Genomic DNA, 17,988 nt, shown 5'->3' on the forward strand with positions numbered 1-17,988 from the left:
TCATAAAACACCACTCTCCCTCTTTTCATTTTCATTAAACATATATATTAAGCATTAATAGCCACACAAATGTGGTCCAGGCAACTCCTACATTATCTTCACTGCATGTATATTTAAATATCCTTAAAATATAAAGTTATGAAACTTCTCTTTGCCCTCAGTCAAAACGATTTGGCAGACAACAAAGTATAGATTCATGAGAGCAAAGATCGCCCGTTAGATCCACACAAGACGAACCACTACAGAGACATCAGAGCCAGCGGCAGACGTCAGAAGGACTGGCCGAGGAAAGGCTGTTCTCGGCGGGGTTATGAGCGGTGATTGCCCGGTGATTGCCTGGATCTCACAACTTGAAAAACACAAGATTATTTTTTTAAATAGGCGCTCTCTTTATAAATAAACCACAGATTTGAGCTTTAAACAACTACATTCTCACCTGAAAAAGTCTTAAAACTACATTTTATGACACAATAGTTCTATTTTAAAATTATGCAGGGTTTCTCATCACGTCACTTTACCACGTGACCGCAGCAAGCAGGCTCCTGATTGGTTAACGCGGCGCGAATTGACGCCAAAGTTCAAATTTTTCAACTCGGGCATCAGACGCGAATTCACTTCAAACGCATGAATGCACAAAAGCACCATTCACATGTAACGCGCAAGACGCTCAATTCGCTCGAACTGGACGCGCAAATGAGGCGGATTCGCGTCCTTCGCGCCGCGCGAAACGCGCCTTCAGTGCCGCGGGACCCCCAGACGCGCGTCAACGCGCCTTTCCATTGACTTAACATTGAAATCACTCGCGCCAGACGCTCTATTCACGTTTGGTGTGAACGCAGCATAACGGTACACGTATTTGTACCGAACGGTTTCCGAATGCAATCTTTGACAGTTAACAGTTGGCTTGTTTTAAGCACAGAACATACTTCAATACGAGTTCCCACATGAACATATTAAGTATTCAGTCCATTTTGTCATGAAATTCAAACAATAAATGCTGTTTTGGCGCTCTTTAATGTGACGTGACTGTATAGGCGCTGTATAGACGCGTCAGTTCAACTTCAAACGGCAGCGCGGCGTGCAAGTTAACGCGATCATCTCTTCCTAATGAAATAAACATAAATTAATATCTCTTAAAGTATGTTGAGGATACATTACAACTTACTGAAATGTATCATATGTCGTGTAATCGCTCAATCGGTGTTTCAACCGCGGAAAGACAATAAAACCTTGTAAACAATGTCATGTAGCATCACATTTACCTCAGAAGTCATTCAGTGTCCAGTTAGTTCACTAGAGAGATGAACTCTTTCACTAAATATATGAACTATATTAGCCTGTCTTGATTATTGATGTGTTTAAATGAATCTGTCATGAAAATGACAGCCACTGGGTATAAATGATTATATTTCAACAACGAATTGGAGAAAATTATAATTAGATTTATAAGTTAATGCAAAAACTGCCTTATGTGAACCTTATAAGTGTTGATTATTATATCTAAAAATAAGTAAGGGCTCCCTATATAGTTTACAGCATTATCTTTAAGAAACTTTTAGTTATAATTGAATTAATTTAAGGACAGACACAATTTTTTCAGGAAACCACTGTTGAATAAAAATAAATAAAAAGCAATTTTGTAAAACTGCTGTACCGAACCGTGACTTCAAAATCCAGGTATGTACCGAACCGTCAGTTTGTGTACCGTTACACCCCTAACAAAACAGTACAATGACAAACTCACTTAAATAGGTGCTTTTGCATTTCGCTTTGAAACCAAATCTTCCGCGATCATCTTGTCTGTCAGCTGTTTGCTCTCGTGATGAATGAAATCGGACTCCTGCTGTGTTTGTGCTGCGACTCTCGTTCAGCTCGTGCTGTATTGAGCAGACCCGTTCAGCTTTTAATTGTAATGTCTGTTCTCTAACTGAACTAAATGATTTTATTACTATAACAATAAAAATTAAACGACGGTGGGGTGGTGGGCAAGTGATGTAACCGGTAGGCGTGGCTTGGGAGTGGCTTTGTAAGGCCGCAAAGCAAGTGCATTCTGGGAGTTGATGTCTTTCATCCACATGAGCCAAAAATACATTTTCTGGCTTCTCTCAGTCTAGAAGGCTAGAATAATTCTAAATAATTTCACATTTCTACTACATATGTCCAATTTAAATCCACATTCATCTTACCAGCGGTGAAGTTTTAATGCCGATAGTCAAAAATAAGTGAGGCTAACCAGCTTTTTTAGAGAAGTTGAATTTCAACACATGTCATTTTCTTTCACATCTCTCTCTGCCCCCCCCGAGCTGTTGATAATGAAATACCGACCAACAGATTGTTAGATACATCCCTCTTGATGTTACTGACATCACTGTAATTGTGGCCCTTGTCTTTTTGTATTACTCTAATTAACTGAATTGACTGTTGTGCTAGTGTCGCTAATTATGCGTTTCTCTTTACAGTTCGGGAAAAACGGAAAAGTCTGTACGTCAACCATGTAAGTAGCAGCAGCGATGACATCAGTGGTAATGTGTCTTCTGGCAGTGCGATTCTCATAATGCTTGTGTCTGCACTGAAGACATCTCCCTAAGTGTCGCAACACCCACAGAACTAATCAAACCCAACAGTCAACCACCACATAAGCATGCAGAAACCAATTTTGCATGAGTGTCGGGGCTTGTGTTGCATCAGTAACTGCATTTCTTTTCTGTTCAACACTTCAATTCTATATGATGATTTAATATGCATGGCTTGATTTTCTTCGTTTCATTGCCGCATGCTCGTCATACAAAATTTACAATGAATAGCTTATGCTTTGTTCCTATTTTAACGTCTTTTATTACTTTGCAAGTTAACACACATTGCGGAGTCAAAGGTAAATATTTGCTCATGTCTCTATTTATTTTCCTCTGATATTGTATCTGTTTTGACATTGTAAGGATTTATTTGCATTATTAATGTTGCTTATCAGTTTGATATCTGACTATACATTTTCTAGTAAGTTGCATAATGCTGCGTTCACACCAAACGCGAATAGAGCGTCAGGAGCGAGTGATTTCAATGTTAAGTCAATGGAAAGGCGCCTTGACGCGTGTCTGGGGGTCTTGTGGCGCGATGGACGCTATTCCGCGTCATTTGCTCGTCCAGTTCGCCCGAATGACGCAAATTTGATGCGAATTGAGCGTCTTGCGTGAGTGGTGCTTTTTGTGCATTCACGTATTTGAAGCGAATTCGCGTCTGACGCGTTAACCAATCAGGAGCCTGCTTGCTGCTGTCACGAGGTAAAGTGGCGTGATGAAAAACCTTGCATAATTTAAAAATACTACTGTGTCACAAAATTTAGTTTTAAGACTTTTTCAGGTGAGAATGTAGTTGTTTAAAGCTCATTTTTGGAGTTGTGAGATCCAGGCGACCACCGGGCGCTCAGCGCTCATTAACCCCAGCGAGAGCAACCTTTCCTCAGCCAGTCCTTCTGACGTTTCCGGATGTCTCTGTAGTGGTTAAACATGAGATATTATTTGTCTTGTGCAGATCTAATGGGCGATCTTTGTTGTCATGAATCTATAATTTGTTGTCTGCCAAATCGTTTTGACTGAGGGCAAAAGGAAGTTTCATAACTTAATTTTTTTAGGATATTGATATTGTTGCCTGGACCACATTTGTGTGGCTATTAATGTTTAACAGAGCCGGCCCAAGGCATAAGCGAACGAAGCGGCTGCTTAGGGCCCTTTTCGCCACCAGGGGGCCCCCAAGAGCACATTAAATTACATGCTGCATGTTGCTTTATTGAAATCGCGAAATGGCCTTAAACAATTACTAGATAAACTGCACTTTTTTTGAAAAAAGCTTTCTAATAAATGCACGGATTGATTCTGACAGCGCTGCACGAGCTCGCTGCACCATTGGCTGGACACTATTAGCTTGTTAGCCAGGGTTCAAAGTCCAAAGTGCGAGAAAAATCAGCGCTGAAACGGTGCTACGTGTGATAGAATGTGATATGGTTTAGTGCGAATAGCTTATCTGACGTGCTGCATGTTTTGGACGGAGTACAGCATAGCTTTCAGTTTCTGTTCGCAGTAAATGCTTCTCTGTAGGCTACTATATGTTTGAGTCGCTCAAAATTATCATTTGAGAACGCAACATGCAGAAAACATCTTCCCAAATTCGGAATGAGAATCATTTATAAATTAATAAAAGGTCTTCCTGCGTGTTTCTGCCAAAATAAAAGCTGTATCAACATTTCTTGTTTTTAAAAGAAGTATCTTAATGCCCACCAAGGCTGCATTTATTTAACCAAAAATACAGTAGAAACGGACAGTCATATTGTGAAATATTATTGCAATTTAAAATAGCTGTTTTCTATGTGAATATATAGTAAAGTGTAATTTATTCCTGTGATCAAAGCTGAATCATCATTACTCCAGTCTTCTGTGTCACATGATCCTTCACAAATCATTCTATGAGGATTTGATGATCAAGAAACATTTATGATTATTATCAGTGTTGAAAACAGTTGTGTAAAAAAAATAGTTTTTAAGATATTTTGAAAGCTTTCTATTTCAGATAAATGCTGTTCTTTTGAACTTTCTTATTTTTAATTTTTTTATCAAATAAGTCTGGGGCAAAAATTGTGAGCATATTCAGCATAATTCTCTTAAGAGGCTTCTTTAAAAAAAAAAATATATATATATATATATATATATATATATATATATATATATATATTTTTTTTTTTTTTTTTTTTTTTTTTTTGTGTGTGAACGCAGCATAATACATTACTTTGTTAGTGTTTTGCTGGATTGGGATTCTTACCCACACTAATGCACATTAAGTGAGAATCACTCAGGTAGAAATGAGATGATAATGGCTTCTTTGGGGCTGCAGGTGGTCTAATTTGCAGCCTGTTTGCTGAAAGTGTGTGTGCGTGTGTGTGTGTGTGTGCGTGTGTGTGTGTGTTTGAGAATAACTGATGTTTAAGTTTGCACTCTGTGTGTCCTTGTCTTTCAGCAACATCCGTCTGGTCCAATGAGACGCAAGTACAGCTCCTGTTCGACGATCTTCCTGGATGACAGCACCGTCAGCCAACCCAACCTCAAATACACCATCAAATGGTACTCGAATCCTCAGTGTACCGGTTATCGAGCTGTGCATGATTGGTATATCTAAGGCCCTGTTTACACCTGGTATTAAGATGCGTTTTGTTTGATCGGATCGCAAGTAGACAAGGGGGACACATTCCCGTTTACACCTGGTGTTTTAATCCGTCTCTTTTGTCCACTTTCAACCACTTCTGTCCTGATTTATTCAAGGGGAGGGTCTATGGGCGGATGTATGGATTTTCTAAGAAATTCTTTACTCGTGTCCCTTTGTGGCATTAAATTCAAGAATTACACAAATCATACATACTGTAGCAGTGTTTCCCCTAGAATTTTTTCCAGCAGCGGTGCGGTTACGTGCCGGAGGTTGTTACCAAGCCGCTCGTCGGGGGGTCCGGGGGCATGCACCTCCGGAATAAAAAAAAAAAAAAAAAAACCTTAAACCATGACTTCAGGCAAGTTTTGTGGATCGAAATAGACATTTTGAACATAAAAATCCAAATTAAGCTTTTCATTAGTTTAAAAGGTGACTAGCTTATAGCCTATTTTACTTCACTAACCTGCAGGGACGTGCAAAAAATCCAAAGGGGCAAGGGCTCAAATGTAAGAAAGGGGCAATACAGGGAGTGCAGAATTATTAGGCACGTTGATTTTCTGATCATATTTTTTTTCCAGGCACATTTGACCAATTCCAAACCACAGTAATCCTAATACCTACTATTGATTTAGTATTTAATAATGTATAAGTGATATATAATTGTTCATGAAGGCTGGAAATGAAAATCACCTTATATTCAGGTGTGCAGAATTATTAGGCATGTTTTCTTTTACAGATAAATTGAGCCAAAAAAGAGATTTAACTCAGACTGAAAAGTCAAAAAGTATTAAATGCCCATGAGAAGGATGCAATACTAATGCAATACTAGACATTGCAGTTAAGGCATGACCATTGGACAGTGAAATGCTCGTTGGGTCAGCAGGGTCAGACAAAAACATGTGGCGGAGAAAAGACACCTGTTAACTGCAAAAGAATGAAGAATTAAGGTGAAGAATTAAGGGTGAAACCATCAGGAACCCTTTAGTCTCCAGCGCCACCATTTTCCAGAGCTGCAACCTACCTGGAGTCTCCAGAAGTGAAGGTGTCAGGATCTCAGAGACTTCAGTTAGGTAAAGAATCCTAAAAAATGACCCCCACTAAATAAGAATCACAAGCTGAAGTGTTGTAAAATACATGAAGAAGGTTTTTTTATAGGCTTTATGGACAGCTAGGTTGAGAGTGACTCTTGAAGGACCAGCACCACATCCTCTAGTACCACTGTTTGAAGAATTCATCTTCCAGAATCTGGCAGTACGTTTTGGGAGTTCATTTTTAGTCCATCTCTGCAAAACGGACTTCAGGATGGACTAAAAATGAACTCCCAAAACGTACTGCCAGATTCTGGAAGATGAATTCTTCAAACAGTGGAGCTAGAGGATGTGGTGCTGGTCCTTCAAGAGTCACTCTCAACCTAGCTGTCCATAAAGCCTATAAAAAAACCTTCTTCATGTATTTTACAACACTTCAGCTTGTGATTCTTATTTAGTGGGGGTCATTTTTTAGGATTCTTTACCTAACTGAAGTCTCTGAGATCCTGACACCTTGCACTTCTGGAGACTCCAGGTAGGTTGCAGCTCTGGAAAATGGTGGCGCTGGAGACTAAAGGGTTCCTGATGGTTTCACCCTTAATTCTTCACCTTAATTCTTAATTCTTTTGCGGTTAACAGGTGTCTTTTCTCCGCCACATGTTTTTGTCTGACCCTGCTGACCCAACGAGCATTTCACTGTCCAATGGTCATGCCTTAACTGCAATGTCTAGTATTGCATTAGTATTGCATCCTTCTCATGGGCATTTAATACTTTTTGACTTTTCAGTCTGAGTTAAATCTCTTTTTTGGCTCAATTTATCTGTAAAAGAAAACATGCCTAATAATTCTGCACACCTGAATATAAGGTGATTTTCATTTCCAGCCTTCATGAACAATTATATATCACTTATACATTATTAAATACTAAATCAATAGTAGTTATTAGGATTACTGTGGTTTGGAATTGGTCAAATGTGCCTGGAAAAAAAATATGATCAGAAAATCAACGTGCCTAATAATTCTGCACTCCCTGTATATATATATATAAAAAAAAAAAATTGGGATACTATTTTATGTTTTTGCAAAAAGTCTCATGCTTATCAAGCCTGCATTTATTTAATTAAAAATACCGGAAAAAAACAGTAGCCTAAAGGCCTGTTCACACCGGGACAATTTTCGCACGCGTTTATCGCCGACGTTTAACGCCTCGGGACTAAACAATGGGCGCCAATGTGAGTGTTCACACCGACGCGCAAAACGCCAGGCGTAAAAGCGTCATTTTTAAAAAAACGCCTCGGGTTTGTTTTTTTATTTTGACGCGGCGCGTAAAAAACTGTCCGACCAATGAGATCGGCGCTTTTGTTCACGTGCCTGGAGCTGCTGAAGTGACAGTAAAACACGACTTGGTGGCGCTCAAGCACAAAACGGTCTTGCCGAGCACACATTGATACGACGAAGAAGTAGTAAGTAGAGAAAGAAGAAGATGAACTGCTAATGCTGCTTGCCAGTTAGCAAAAAGTGTGTTAATGGTTTTGTCCATATACATAATATGTCTATGGTTTTGGCAAGCACGTAAATACTGTCTCTCTTCTCCTTCTGTGTGACAAGCGAGTGTCAGAGGCTTAAAGTGCCGCAGCACCATCTTGTGTACCGGGAGCGCATCGACTGAATGTGCACGTTCACTCGGCGCAGCGCCAGTGAAAATCGCTTGGGTGTGAACACTCAAGACGCGCCGAGAAATGTCACGAAAAACGCTGGCGATAAGCGCGCGCGATATTCGTCCCGGTGTGTACAGGCCTTAATATTGTGAAATATTATTACATTTTTTTTTTTTTTTTTAAGAGCATCACATATCATACAAGAGCTGCAAGTAATTTTCTCTTTGCCTTTTGTTGTTTGATTCACATTAATGGCTCAATCATCACCAGGTTTATTAGATGCTGCCCCTTTCAGACGCAGATCTAATATCATTCTCCCTTTTACGCCCATTTAAGCTAAACTGTGTTTAAGTGAATACTCTCCAAGCCTGTCATTTTGAGATATAGGCTATTTTGTTGTGTATTTGATGGTTTAGTCGCTCAAAGCATGTGCAAGTCGGTCCGTTTCGCAGCGTGCATACACACACACACACACACACACACACCCGCCTTGAACTTGGAAACAGCGTCTATTGCGCGGATTATTGTGCTTTTAATTTAATCAAACACTTTCTGCAATTTAGCCAAAGTGGAGAGTCCATTTGACAACAATCACAGATTGTGCTGAATCTGACGTTAAATGCATGTTTGGGGAGAAATGACAGTGCGCGCTATGAAGGGAAGGAAGTTGAGCATAGTTTATAATAGTTTTACCTCATATCTTCTTTTTTTAATCCTTGGAAGCGAAAATAAAATAAGATTAATATCACAGCCCAGTGATATTGTGAAAGTGTAAGCAGACTACATGTTTGTTTAGTTCTCTGGCCATCGTCAATCTTTCGCTCTCCTTTACAGTGTGTAAGTGAATGTGATATTACTGATCATGTGAAGATTTTGCAGTGGCGCTGAAAATCCAGCGTAGGCGCGGCGCCGCTGTGAATACATTGTAGGGGAAACACTGCTGTAGTGTTTTCAATTCTATATGATTCACCAGCCACCAGTTCTAAAGATTCATTAAAGGGTTAGTTCACCCAAAAATGAAAATTCTGTCATTAATTACTTACCCTCATGTCGTTCGACACCCGTAAGACCTCCGTTCATCTTCGGAACAGAAATGAAGATATTTTAGTTGAAATCTGATGGCTCTGAAAGGCCTCCATTGGTTCGGTTCACTCTCAAGACCCTTAAAAGGTACTAAAGACGTCGTTACAAAGTCCATCTCACTACAGTGGTTCTAAAATAACTTTATGAATCGACGAGAATAGTTTTTGTGCGCAAAAAAACCCTAAATAACGACTTATATAGTGATGACGATTTCAAAACAAGGCATCATGAAGCTTCGAAGCGTTTTGAATCAGTGAGTCGAATCATGATTCGGATCGCGTGTCAAACCACCAAACTGCTGAAATTTGGCGATTCAAACTGCTGAATCGACTCGCTGATTCATAACGCTTCGAAGCTTCATGATGCCTTGTTTTGAAATCGTCATCACTATATAAGTCGTTATTTAGGGTTTTTTTGCGCACAAAAACTATTCTCGCCGATTCATAAAGTCATTTTAGAACCACTGTAGTGAGATGGACTTTGTAACGACGTCTTTAGTACCTTTTAAGGGTCTTGAGAGTGAACCGTGTCATTGTGCCAATGGAGGCCTTTCAGAGCCATCAGATTTCAACTAAAATATCTTCATTTCTGTTCCGAAGATGAACGGAGGTCTGACGGGTGTCGAACAACTTGAGGGTAAGTAATTAATGACAGAATTTTCATTTTGGGTGAACTAACCCTTTAAGAAGAAAAGTGTATATTCTTTCAAATTGTGCAGTTAGCAAGGACCATGTTATAGCCGCACAATTCTCTGGTAACATTATATACAGCTTCACATAAATACCTCAGGTCCCCTTTACTTTGAGTTTTATGTTGCATCATCATGTTGATTACTGTATTATATCAACTTCTCTCTATTGTTTCTTCTGTTTGCAGTGTCTCCCTCGCAATATACTACCATATAAAGAACAGGTTTGTTTTTCATCTCTCTCATCAGATCAGGGGCTGTTACAATGAGAGCTCGGGGAAATATGTGTGTGTTTGAGTATGAATGGCACTGCAGGATAACTGTGTTTCTCATAAAAGGAGTGGTGAAGTCCAGCAGTGTGTGTCGCACTTCACAAAGACAGGCTGAATGTTGCAGTGCACTGTGGGTGAAGGAAAGATTGATTTCCCTCCCTTCTGAAAGTTCATAGTTTTGTGTGTGTGTGTGTGTGTGTGTGTGTGTGTGTGTGAGACCTATTATTGACAATGTGACTTCGTTTTTTAATGGACCAATTGTATGAGGCTTTTTTTATTGGCTCACATAAGCGAGGTTCAGGCTGCTGATTGTGATTAAAACCCTGCTTTATGTTGCCTAACTCCAGTTTTATCACATTATACTAGCCATTAAGTTTGCTGGATTAGAAAAAAAGAGTCAATCTATCTTTCTTTGTCAATCCGTCTGCCTGTCTGTATCCATCCATCTATCTGTCCATCTATCCATCTATTTGTCTTTCTATCCATCCACCCATCTATTTGTCTTTCTGTCCATCCATCTGTCCATCCATCCGTCCATCTATTTGTCTTTCTGTCCATCCATCCATCTATTTTTCTTTCTGTCCATCCATCTCTCTGTCCATCCATCATCCATCCATCCATTTGTCTTTCTGTCCATCCATCTCTCTGTCCATCCATCCATCCATCCATTTGTCTTTCTGTCCATCCATCCATCCATCCATCCATCCATTTTTCTTTCTGTCCATCCATCCATCCATCCATCCATCCATCCATCCATCCATCCATCCATCTATTTGTCTTTGTCCATCCATCTCTCTGCCCATCCATCTATCCATCCATTTGTCTTTCTGTCCATCTATCTATCCATCTGTCTTTCTGTCCATCTATCCATCCATCTGTCTTTCTGTCCATCTATCCATCCATTTGTCTTTATGTCCATCTATCCATCCATCTGTCTTTCTGTCCATCCATTTGTCTTTGTCCATTCATCCATCCATCTATTTGTCTTTCTGTCCATCCATCTCTCTGTCTGTCCATCCATCCATCCATCCATCTATTTGTCTTTCTGTCAATCCATCCATCTATTTCTTTTTGTCCATCCATCTCTCTGTCCATCCATTATCCATCTATTTGTCTTTCTGTCCATCCATCCGTCTATTTGTCTTTCTGTCCATCCATCCATCCATTTGTTTTTCTGTCCGTCCATCCATCCATCTTTTTGTCTTTCTGTACATCCATCTCTGTCCATCCATCCATCCATCCATCCATCCATCCATCCATCCATCCATCCATCCATCTATTTGTCTTTCTGCCCATTCATCCATCCATCTATCTATGTGTCTTTCTGTCCATCCATCTCTCTCTGTCTATCTGTCCATCCATCTATCCATCTATTAGTCTTTCTGTCCATCCATCCCTCCATCTATTTGTCTTTCTGTCCATCCATCTCTCTGTCCATCCATCTATCATCCATCTATTTGTGTTTCTGTCCATCCATTTGTCTTTCTGTCCATCCATCCATCCATCTATTTGTCTTTCTGTCCATCCATCCTTCCATCTATTTGTCTTTATGTCCATCCATCCATCCGTCTTTATCCATCCATCCATCCATCCATCCATCCAGATACTTTGTATCTCTGTCTCTTCTATCTGTTTCTCTGACTTTGTGTCTACTTTCTCTCAAATCCTTAATACCGTATAAACCCTTAATGCTTTATAACCTTCAAACTTCAAGGCTTCGGAGTTGTTGAAATATACCTTTCAGCCAAGGTTTTGAAAACATTGAAAATTGATCATGACAGACTTTCCTTTCTAGTTCTTTAATGTATTATATGAATACATCTTAGTTAGACAATAAGGACCAGTCTTCCCTGATGTAAGTTCACTAACCCTTCTGCTTTCAGAAATGTGGACGGGCGAATGCTGTTAGACATTTTTGATGAAAAACTTCATCCACTTACAGTAAGTGTTCCATTTCTGCAGCTCATTTATAAGCGGTTTAATTGCATCCTGCACAGAATGTCCTAAAACGTCCTCTTCCCACAGAAATCAGAGGTGCCGTCAGACTATGAGAAGCACGACCCGGAACAGAAACAGATCTACCGGTTCGTCCGCACGCTCTTCAGTGCCGCCCAGCTCACGGCCGAGTGTGCCATAGTTACTCTGGTGAGTGGCAGGTCATGTGACTTGATGCTGGCCCAATGAAAGTTCTCCTTTGTCATTTTTGGATTGGCTAGTAGCACAAGTTAAAATAGGGTTTACCATCAGTCAAGTGGATTTCCCATCACTCAGGTGAAAATGGTTGTCATATTTACTGCTTTATTAGCTGGTGTTAAGCCCAGCAGCTGTCTGTGTGTGACTGTTTCTCCTCTAGGATGAAATCCTTCTTTTGAAGGCTCATCCCTTCTCACTTTCCCAACCAAATGCCTTTAGGATGTGTCATTAAACAAGTTCTAGACATATAAGATGCTGTGAACGATTAAGGTGGGCTTAAGGGGAAGTATGGAGGCTGTTTAATAGGGTTATAATATATTCTGACGATCCAGTGCCTCAGATGCCTGTTCATAGACCGTCTGATGTATATTAGAAAGAAAAAAAAAGGCTAGCATGTTCTTAAACTTGTAAGCTACAAATATATTAATGTAGTATCAATGATTTCAGATGTGCTCGCCCCTTAACATCTCATTAAAAAGCTAACTGTGGTTAATCACTTGGCATATCAGTCAGATAGTCTCTTCATGGATTGCTCTTGGCCAGAGGAAAAAAGAAAAATGACTAGACTTAATACTTAAAAGTCTGAGACTAATAAAAGTGCTGTGTGAGGTCGAGATTCGTCTCGGTATCTGTGAAATGATAGACTTCTCAGATAGACAGATTGTGTGTGAGTTTGTTGCTAAATGTAGATTGAGACAGATTGAGCCGGCTCCTTGACCTGTCGGGGCCAACAGGTGCTGAGATACTTGTGGAATCTGATTGGCTGCTGCTGGTGCTTCAGTTATTGAAAGGAAAATATCACTGAATACAGTGATCTTCATCAGAGGCTTTATGACACTATACACGATCCATTTTCATTCAGATTCCAAATAATAAATCAGTTTGTCAAAAAAAGTTATGCGCTAGACGGAAATCTCATTGTTCCAAAATCCAGTATGAACACACAAATTGACTGTTCAGTTTGAAATATAAGCAGTTATTTATTATGACAACAAAACTGCATTTTTATTGTTAACTACAACTATCAACACATATTTTTTGTTAAATGAAATTAAACTGTAATAAAAATAAAACAATTATAAAAGTAGAATTGTCAACCTTGACAACAAAGTAAAATTAAATACAGTTAACGTATTAAAATGATTAAACTACAGCTGAAATGAATAAAAATGAAAAAAGCACAAAACAAAATGACAAAAACTTAAAACTGAAGCTAATTTAAAATATTTACAGATACTATAATGGTATATAAATAAGACTTGCAATAAACCCTGCTGCGAAGGCTTCGTGGTAATTAACGTTAATTAATTTTAATGTTAATGTCTCAAACGTTTATGGCTCTTATTCCTCCACTGTTTATGACTCTTAATGTTTATGAATAAAAACTGAATTATGTTTTAATAGCTCTACCCAGGTTAGTGTTTTCTGGGATGTGCTGACTGCCGTCTCCAGAGTGTTGTTGATGATTATGAATTAAGTTGATTTATGAATGGTAGTAGGTGTGTAATTTGTTCATTTGCTGGCACTACCTATCGTTCATCTTGAGTTGCATTCAAGAGGCTAGCTATATACACAAACATGTTTTCATAAGCACATATTAAGCGCACAGCTGCCCACGGGTGAGCAGTGGAACCAATTAAACGTGCGATTTCTGTCTGACACTTTCTCCAAACAAAATTGGCCTCTTATTAGATTTCTTTCCCACTGTGGGCAAACTAATATTATTTGACATTGTTGTCCCTGTTGAGTGTGAATGTGTGCGTTTGCGCTGCTTAGTGCTTCTCCGTCTCTTTTCTAATTGCATACATCATGCGCTTTTTATTTCATAAGGACGTCTTTGTTCGCCTACATCCGTCAGCAGTGTTTATGAATGCTAAAGACGCCCATGGCTACAGCATACTGTCATACGCCACGTCAACAGAACACAGACTTGCAATTCACTACTCAATAAGCAATGTTTATAACTTTTAGAAGTACACAAAGAAAAATTATTTGTGTTAATAAATCACTATTGCTAGTGCTCATACTTTGCCTCTAAACATAGCATTACAATTGACATGTAACTTATCCTACAGACACGAACAAATACCTCAAATCATGTGAAATAGAGGATATAAAAATGACCCCAAATATTTTTGTAACAACATAGCACATCACCCAAATAATGGGAAATTACCCAAAATATGCTAGCATTGTGGCTGGGACTTCTACACTCAAATAAATATAAATGCTTGTTTTATGCTTTAGATTGATCTGTATTTTTTTCACAATGTCTAGTTGCTTTGAATAGCCTTAAAGGGTTAGTTCACCCAAAAATGAAAATGATCCTATGATTCACTCACCCTCAAGTCATCCTAGGTGTATATGACATTCTTCTTTCAGACGAACACAATTAGAGTTATATTAAAAATGTCCTGGCTCTTCCAAGCTTCATAATGGCAGTAACTGTTGGGTCACTGTTTTGAAGTCCATAAAAGTGCATCTGTCCGTCATTAAAACTGCTCCACACAGCTCTGAGCTTAATAAAGGCCTTCTGAAGCGAATCGTCTTCCGTATTCAACTTGCGGAAAAAGTGTAATGCCTCTCGCAGTTCAAAATGCAGTTTTAATGGCGGACAGATGCACTTTTATGGACTTCAAAAATGACCCAACAGTCACTGACATTAAAAAACTTGGAAGAGCCAGGAAATGTCTTATATAACTCCAATTGTATTAGTCTAAAAGAAGAATGTCATATATACCTGGGATAACTTTAGGGTGAGTAAATCATGGGATAATTTTCATTTTTGTGTAAACTAACCTTTTTAAAACAGAAATTATGGCTCAGTGTAATCCACTTGTCTAGTTCTTTTCACAATACATATTTACTAAAAATGTCAATGATAGTGTCATTTGGCCTAGTTTAAAAGCAATCCAGTACGATATATATAGAATACATTTTAAAGTTCTTTTATTCGTTTTTAAGTCATTAAATGGCTTAGCTCCACCTTATCTTTCTGATCTGCTGACAGTCCATCAACCTAAAAGAGCACTTAGATCTGCCAATCTGAAGCTCTTGACTAGAACAGACTTCTTAGACTTGACTTGACTTAACAGACTTGACTTAGACTTGACTTAGACTTGACTTAGACTTGACTTGACTTAGACTTGACTAGAACAGACTTGACTTAGACTTGACTAGAACGGACTTGATTAGGACAGAATTGACTTAGACTTGACTAGAACGGACTTGACTAGAACGGACTTGACTTAGACTTGACTAGAACAGACTTGACTAGAACAGACTTCTTAGACTTGACTAGAAAAGACTTGACATAGACTTGACTAGAACAGACTTGACTTAGACTTGACTAGAACAGACTTGATTAGAACAGACTTGACTTAGACTTGACTAGAACGGACTTGACTAGAACAGACTTGACTTAGACTTGACTAGAACAGACTTGACTAGAATGGACTTGACTAGAACGGACTTGACTTAGACCAGACTTGACTTAGACTTGACTAGAACAGACTTGACTTTGACTTGACTTAGACCAGACTTGACTTAGACTTGACTAGAACAGACTTGACTTTGACTTGACTAGAACAGACTTGACTTAGACTTGACTAGAACAGGCTTGACTAGAACAGACTTGACTAGAACGGACTTGACTAGAACGGAGAACTCCCCAACAGTGGTTACAGGTAACATTCAATACTCGACAAGGACACATGGCAAACATGAGGGCTTAAATACACAAGGACTAAGGACGAAGACAAGGGACACCTGTGAACAATCAAGACAATGAACCAATGACAACATGACACAAGATCACATGAGGGCATGGGAATCACATGACAACCAGGAAACATGACTGTGAACGTGACAAAATAAGAACATGAAACATGAACATGAAACAAACCGTAACACACACTGTGACCGAGACCAGTGAGGCATCAGGTGTTTGTGTTGGTCGGCTGAGCATATGCGTCTGTTTGTCTTTCGACATGCGTGCTCCCTGACCTGCGTGACAGTCTAGCAGTGATCGCATATTTGTAGTGACGCTGCAGTAACCTTGCTCCAAAAACAGAAACGCAAGGGTCAGACACCAGAATCTAAAAGCAAACATTGGTTTCTTTACAGCTGACTTGAGTGCCAAGCTGCTTTATTTTGATATAGAATAATGCCCATTAATCACTGCTCATTCATGTTCAACCTAAAGTCTCTGGGATACAATTTATCAAGCACTTCCTATCTCTTTTGTCTTCTTCTCAGGTTTATCTGGAGAGATTATTAACATATGCAGAGATTGACATCTGTCCTGCTAACTGGAAGAGGATCGTTTTGGGTGCCATCCTGTTGGCGTCGAAGGTGTGGGATGATCAGGCCGTATGGAATGTCGACTACTGCCAGATCCTCAAAGACATCACTGTGGAAGACATGTGGGTTATTTTTCAAAATAGCAGACTTTCAGTACCAGAATAAATGTGGAACAACAATTAGACATTTACATAACATTAGCTGTGTCCTTCCGGATATTTGTATGCAAAATTTGGCATATCGCATAAAAACTCTGAATGAAATGCCAATTTTTCACACCACAAGTTCTCAGGATGGTTTGTGGTAATGATATTTCAGCACTATATCCTCTAGTAGTTTCATCTAAAGCCAGACGCGCATCATTCAAGCCCTTTCAGCTCCGTGCGCGTTCTCTCTTTCTCCAGACGCACGCCACATTAACGGAGATTAATGCTCAAATGCAACCCCCCGATGTCCTCGTCATCGTCCTTTCACTGTAGACATCGCCTGATGCCAATTTGGTAGACATCGCGTGCATAAACTATGATAGAAGCACATTTACTGAATAAATTCCTATATGCGTAGGGCCGTAGCTAGGAAATTCTGGGTCCCTTGAAAAAACATTGATGGCCCCCACATCTGGTGCTTTGCACCTAATAAGGATTTCCTGCAAAATAACTAAACAGATATACAGTAAATAAATAAATGCAAATAAAGGTTATTGCTTTACTTTTTTTATATAAAAAGTTGTATTTAAATATTATATAAAAAAATGGCATTAAGCGATTAATAACTTAATTTACAGTCATCAAGCAACTATGCAAGACAACAAAAGACAAGAAATTTATAAAATGATAAATCATCTTTTTTTTAAGTAGGCATACCAGCAATATAATAGGCCTATAAAATCTATTTCCAGTCAGTCTGGTGTCTAACAGCTGAGATAAATATTCAGAAATGAAAAAGAATGCAGTCAAATGTAAAATAAAACCACTGAAGTTTCTTCATTTTTCATGAAGATAATGTGCTATTTTATTAAATAAAGCTAATAAATGTATCCATCAATAGCAGTGAGTTGTATTTGCGTTTTCTTGACAGTAGGCTATTGTTAAAAATATCAGCAAACGGTAAGTTTGTAATCCTTGTGATACGCATATTTTTCTGCATGTTATACAAACCAACAAATTACATAATAGCTCAAGAAGACGGGGACTATTATAGGCTACTAGATGTTTCACACAAACTAAACCAATGATATTTAAATGGCAGACCGCGAGACAGAACGGTAGCACCATTTTCCTGTTTCTAGTTGAAGTGAGCAGAGCGTCAAAACAGCGGAGCGGATCACACCACAAGTTCTCAGGATGGTTTGTGGTAATGATATTTCAGCACTATAACCTCTAGTAGTTTCATCTAAAGCCAAACACGCATCATTCAAGCCCTTTCAGCTCCGTGCGCGTTCTCTCTTTCTCCAGACGCACGCCACATTAACGGAGCTAAAAGGGTTAGTTCACCAAAAAATGAAAATAATGTAATTTATTACTCACCCTCATGCCGTTCCACACCCGTCAGACCTCCGTTCATCTTCGGAACAC

At 39.1% G+C, this 17,988-nt stretch overlaps 1 protein-coding gene across 7 annotated transcripts in view; it reads left to right on the forward strand.

Annotated features, from left to right (window-relative positions):
* Positions 1 to 17,988, forward strand: part of ccny (cyclin Y) — a 99,322-nt gene that overhangs the window by 63,414 nt on the left and 17,920 nt on the right. For 4 of the 7 annotated variants that reach the window (XR_013815659.1, XR_013815661.1, XM_079806010.1 and 1 more), the window contains 6 exons: positions 2,460 to 2,494; positions 5,005 to 5,108; positions 9,836 to 9,871; positions 11,803 to 11,860; positions 11,945 to 12,064; positions 16,370 to 16,536. Coding sequence is in view for 4 of the 7 variants with exons in the window: in XM_079806010.1 (XP_079662136.1) it covers positions 2,460 to 2,494; positions 5,005 to 5,108; positions 9,836 to 9,871; positions 11,803 to 11,860; positions 11,945 to 12,064; positions 16,370 to 16,536 (520 nt within the window). In the remaining 3 variants the exon portion in view is untranslated. Of the gene's footprint in view, positions 1 to 2,459; positions 2,495 to 2,848; positions 2,873 to 5,004; positions 5,109 to 9,835; positions 9,872 to 11,802; positions 11,861 to 11,944; positions 12,065 to 16,369; positions 16,537 to 17,988 lie in introns of all 7 variants that reach the window. The other 3 variants (XR_013815660.1, XM_079806009.1, XM_079806008.1) reach the window with 1 other exon arrangement.

Source organism: Gobio gobio (assembly GCF_949357685.1).
Source record: "Gobio gobio genome assembly, chromosome: 23".
Taxonomy (NCBI): domain Eukaryota; kingdom Metazoa; phylum Chordata; class Actinopteri; order Cypriniformes; family Gobionidae; genus Gobio; species Gobio gobio.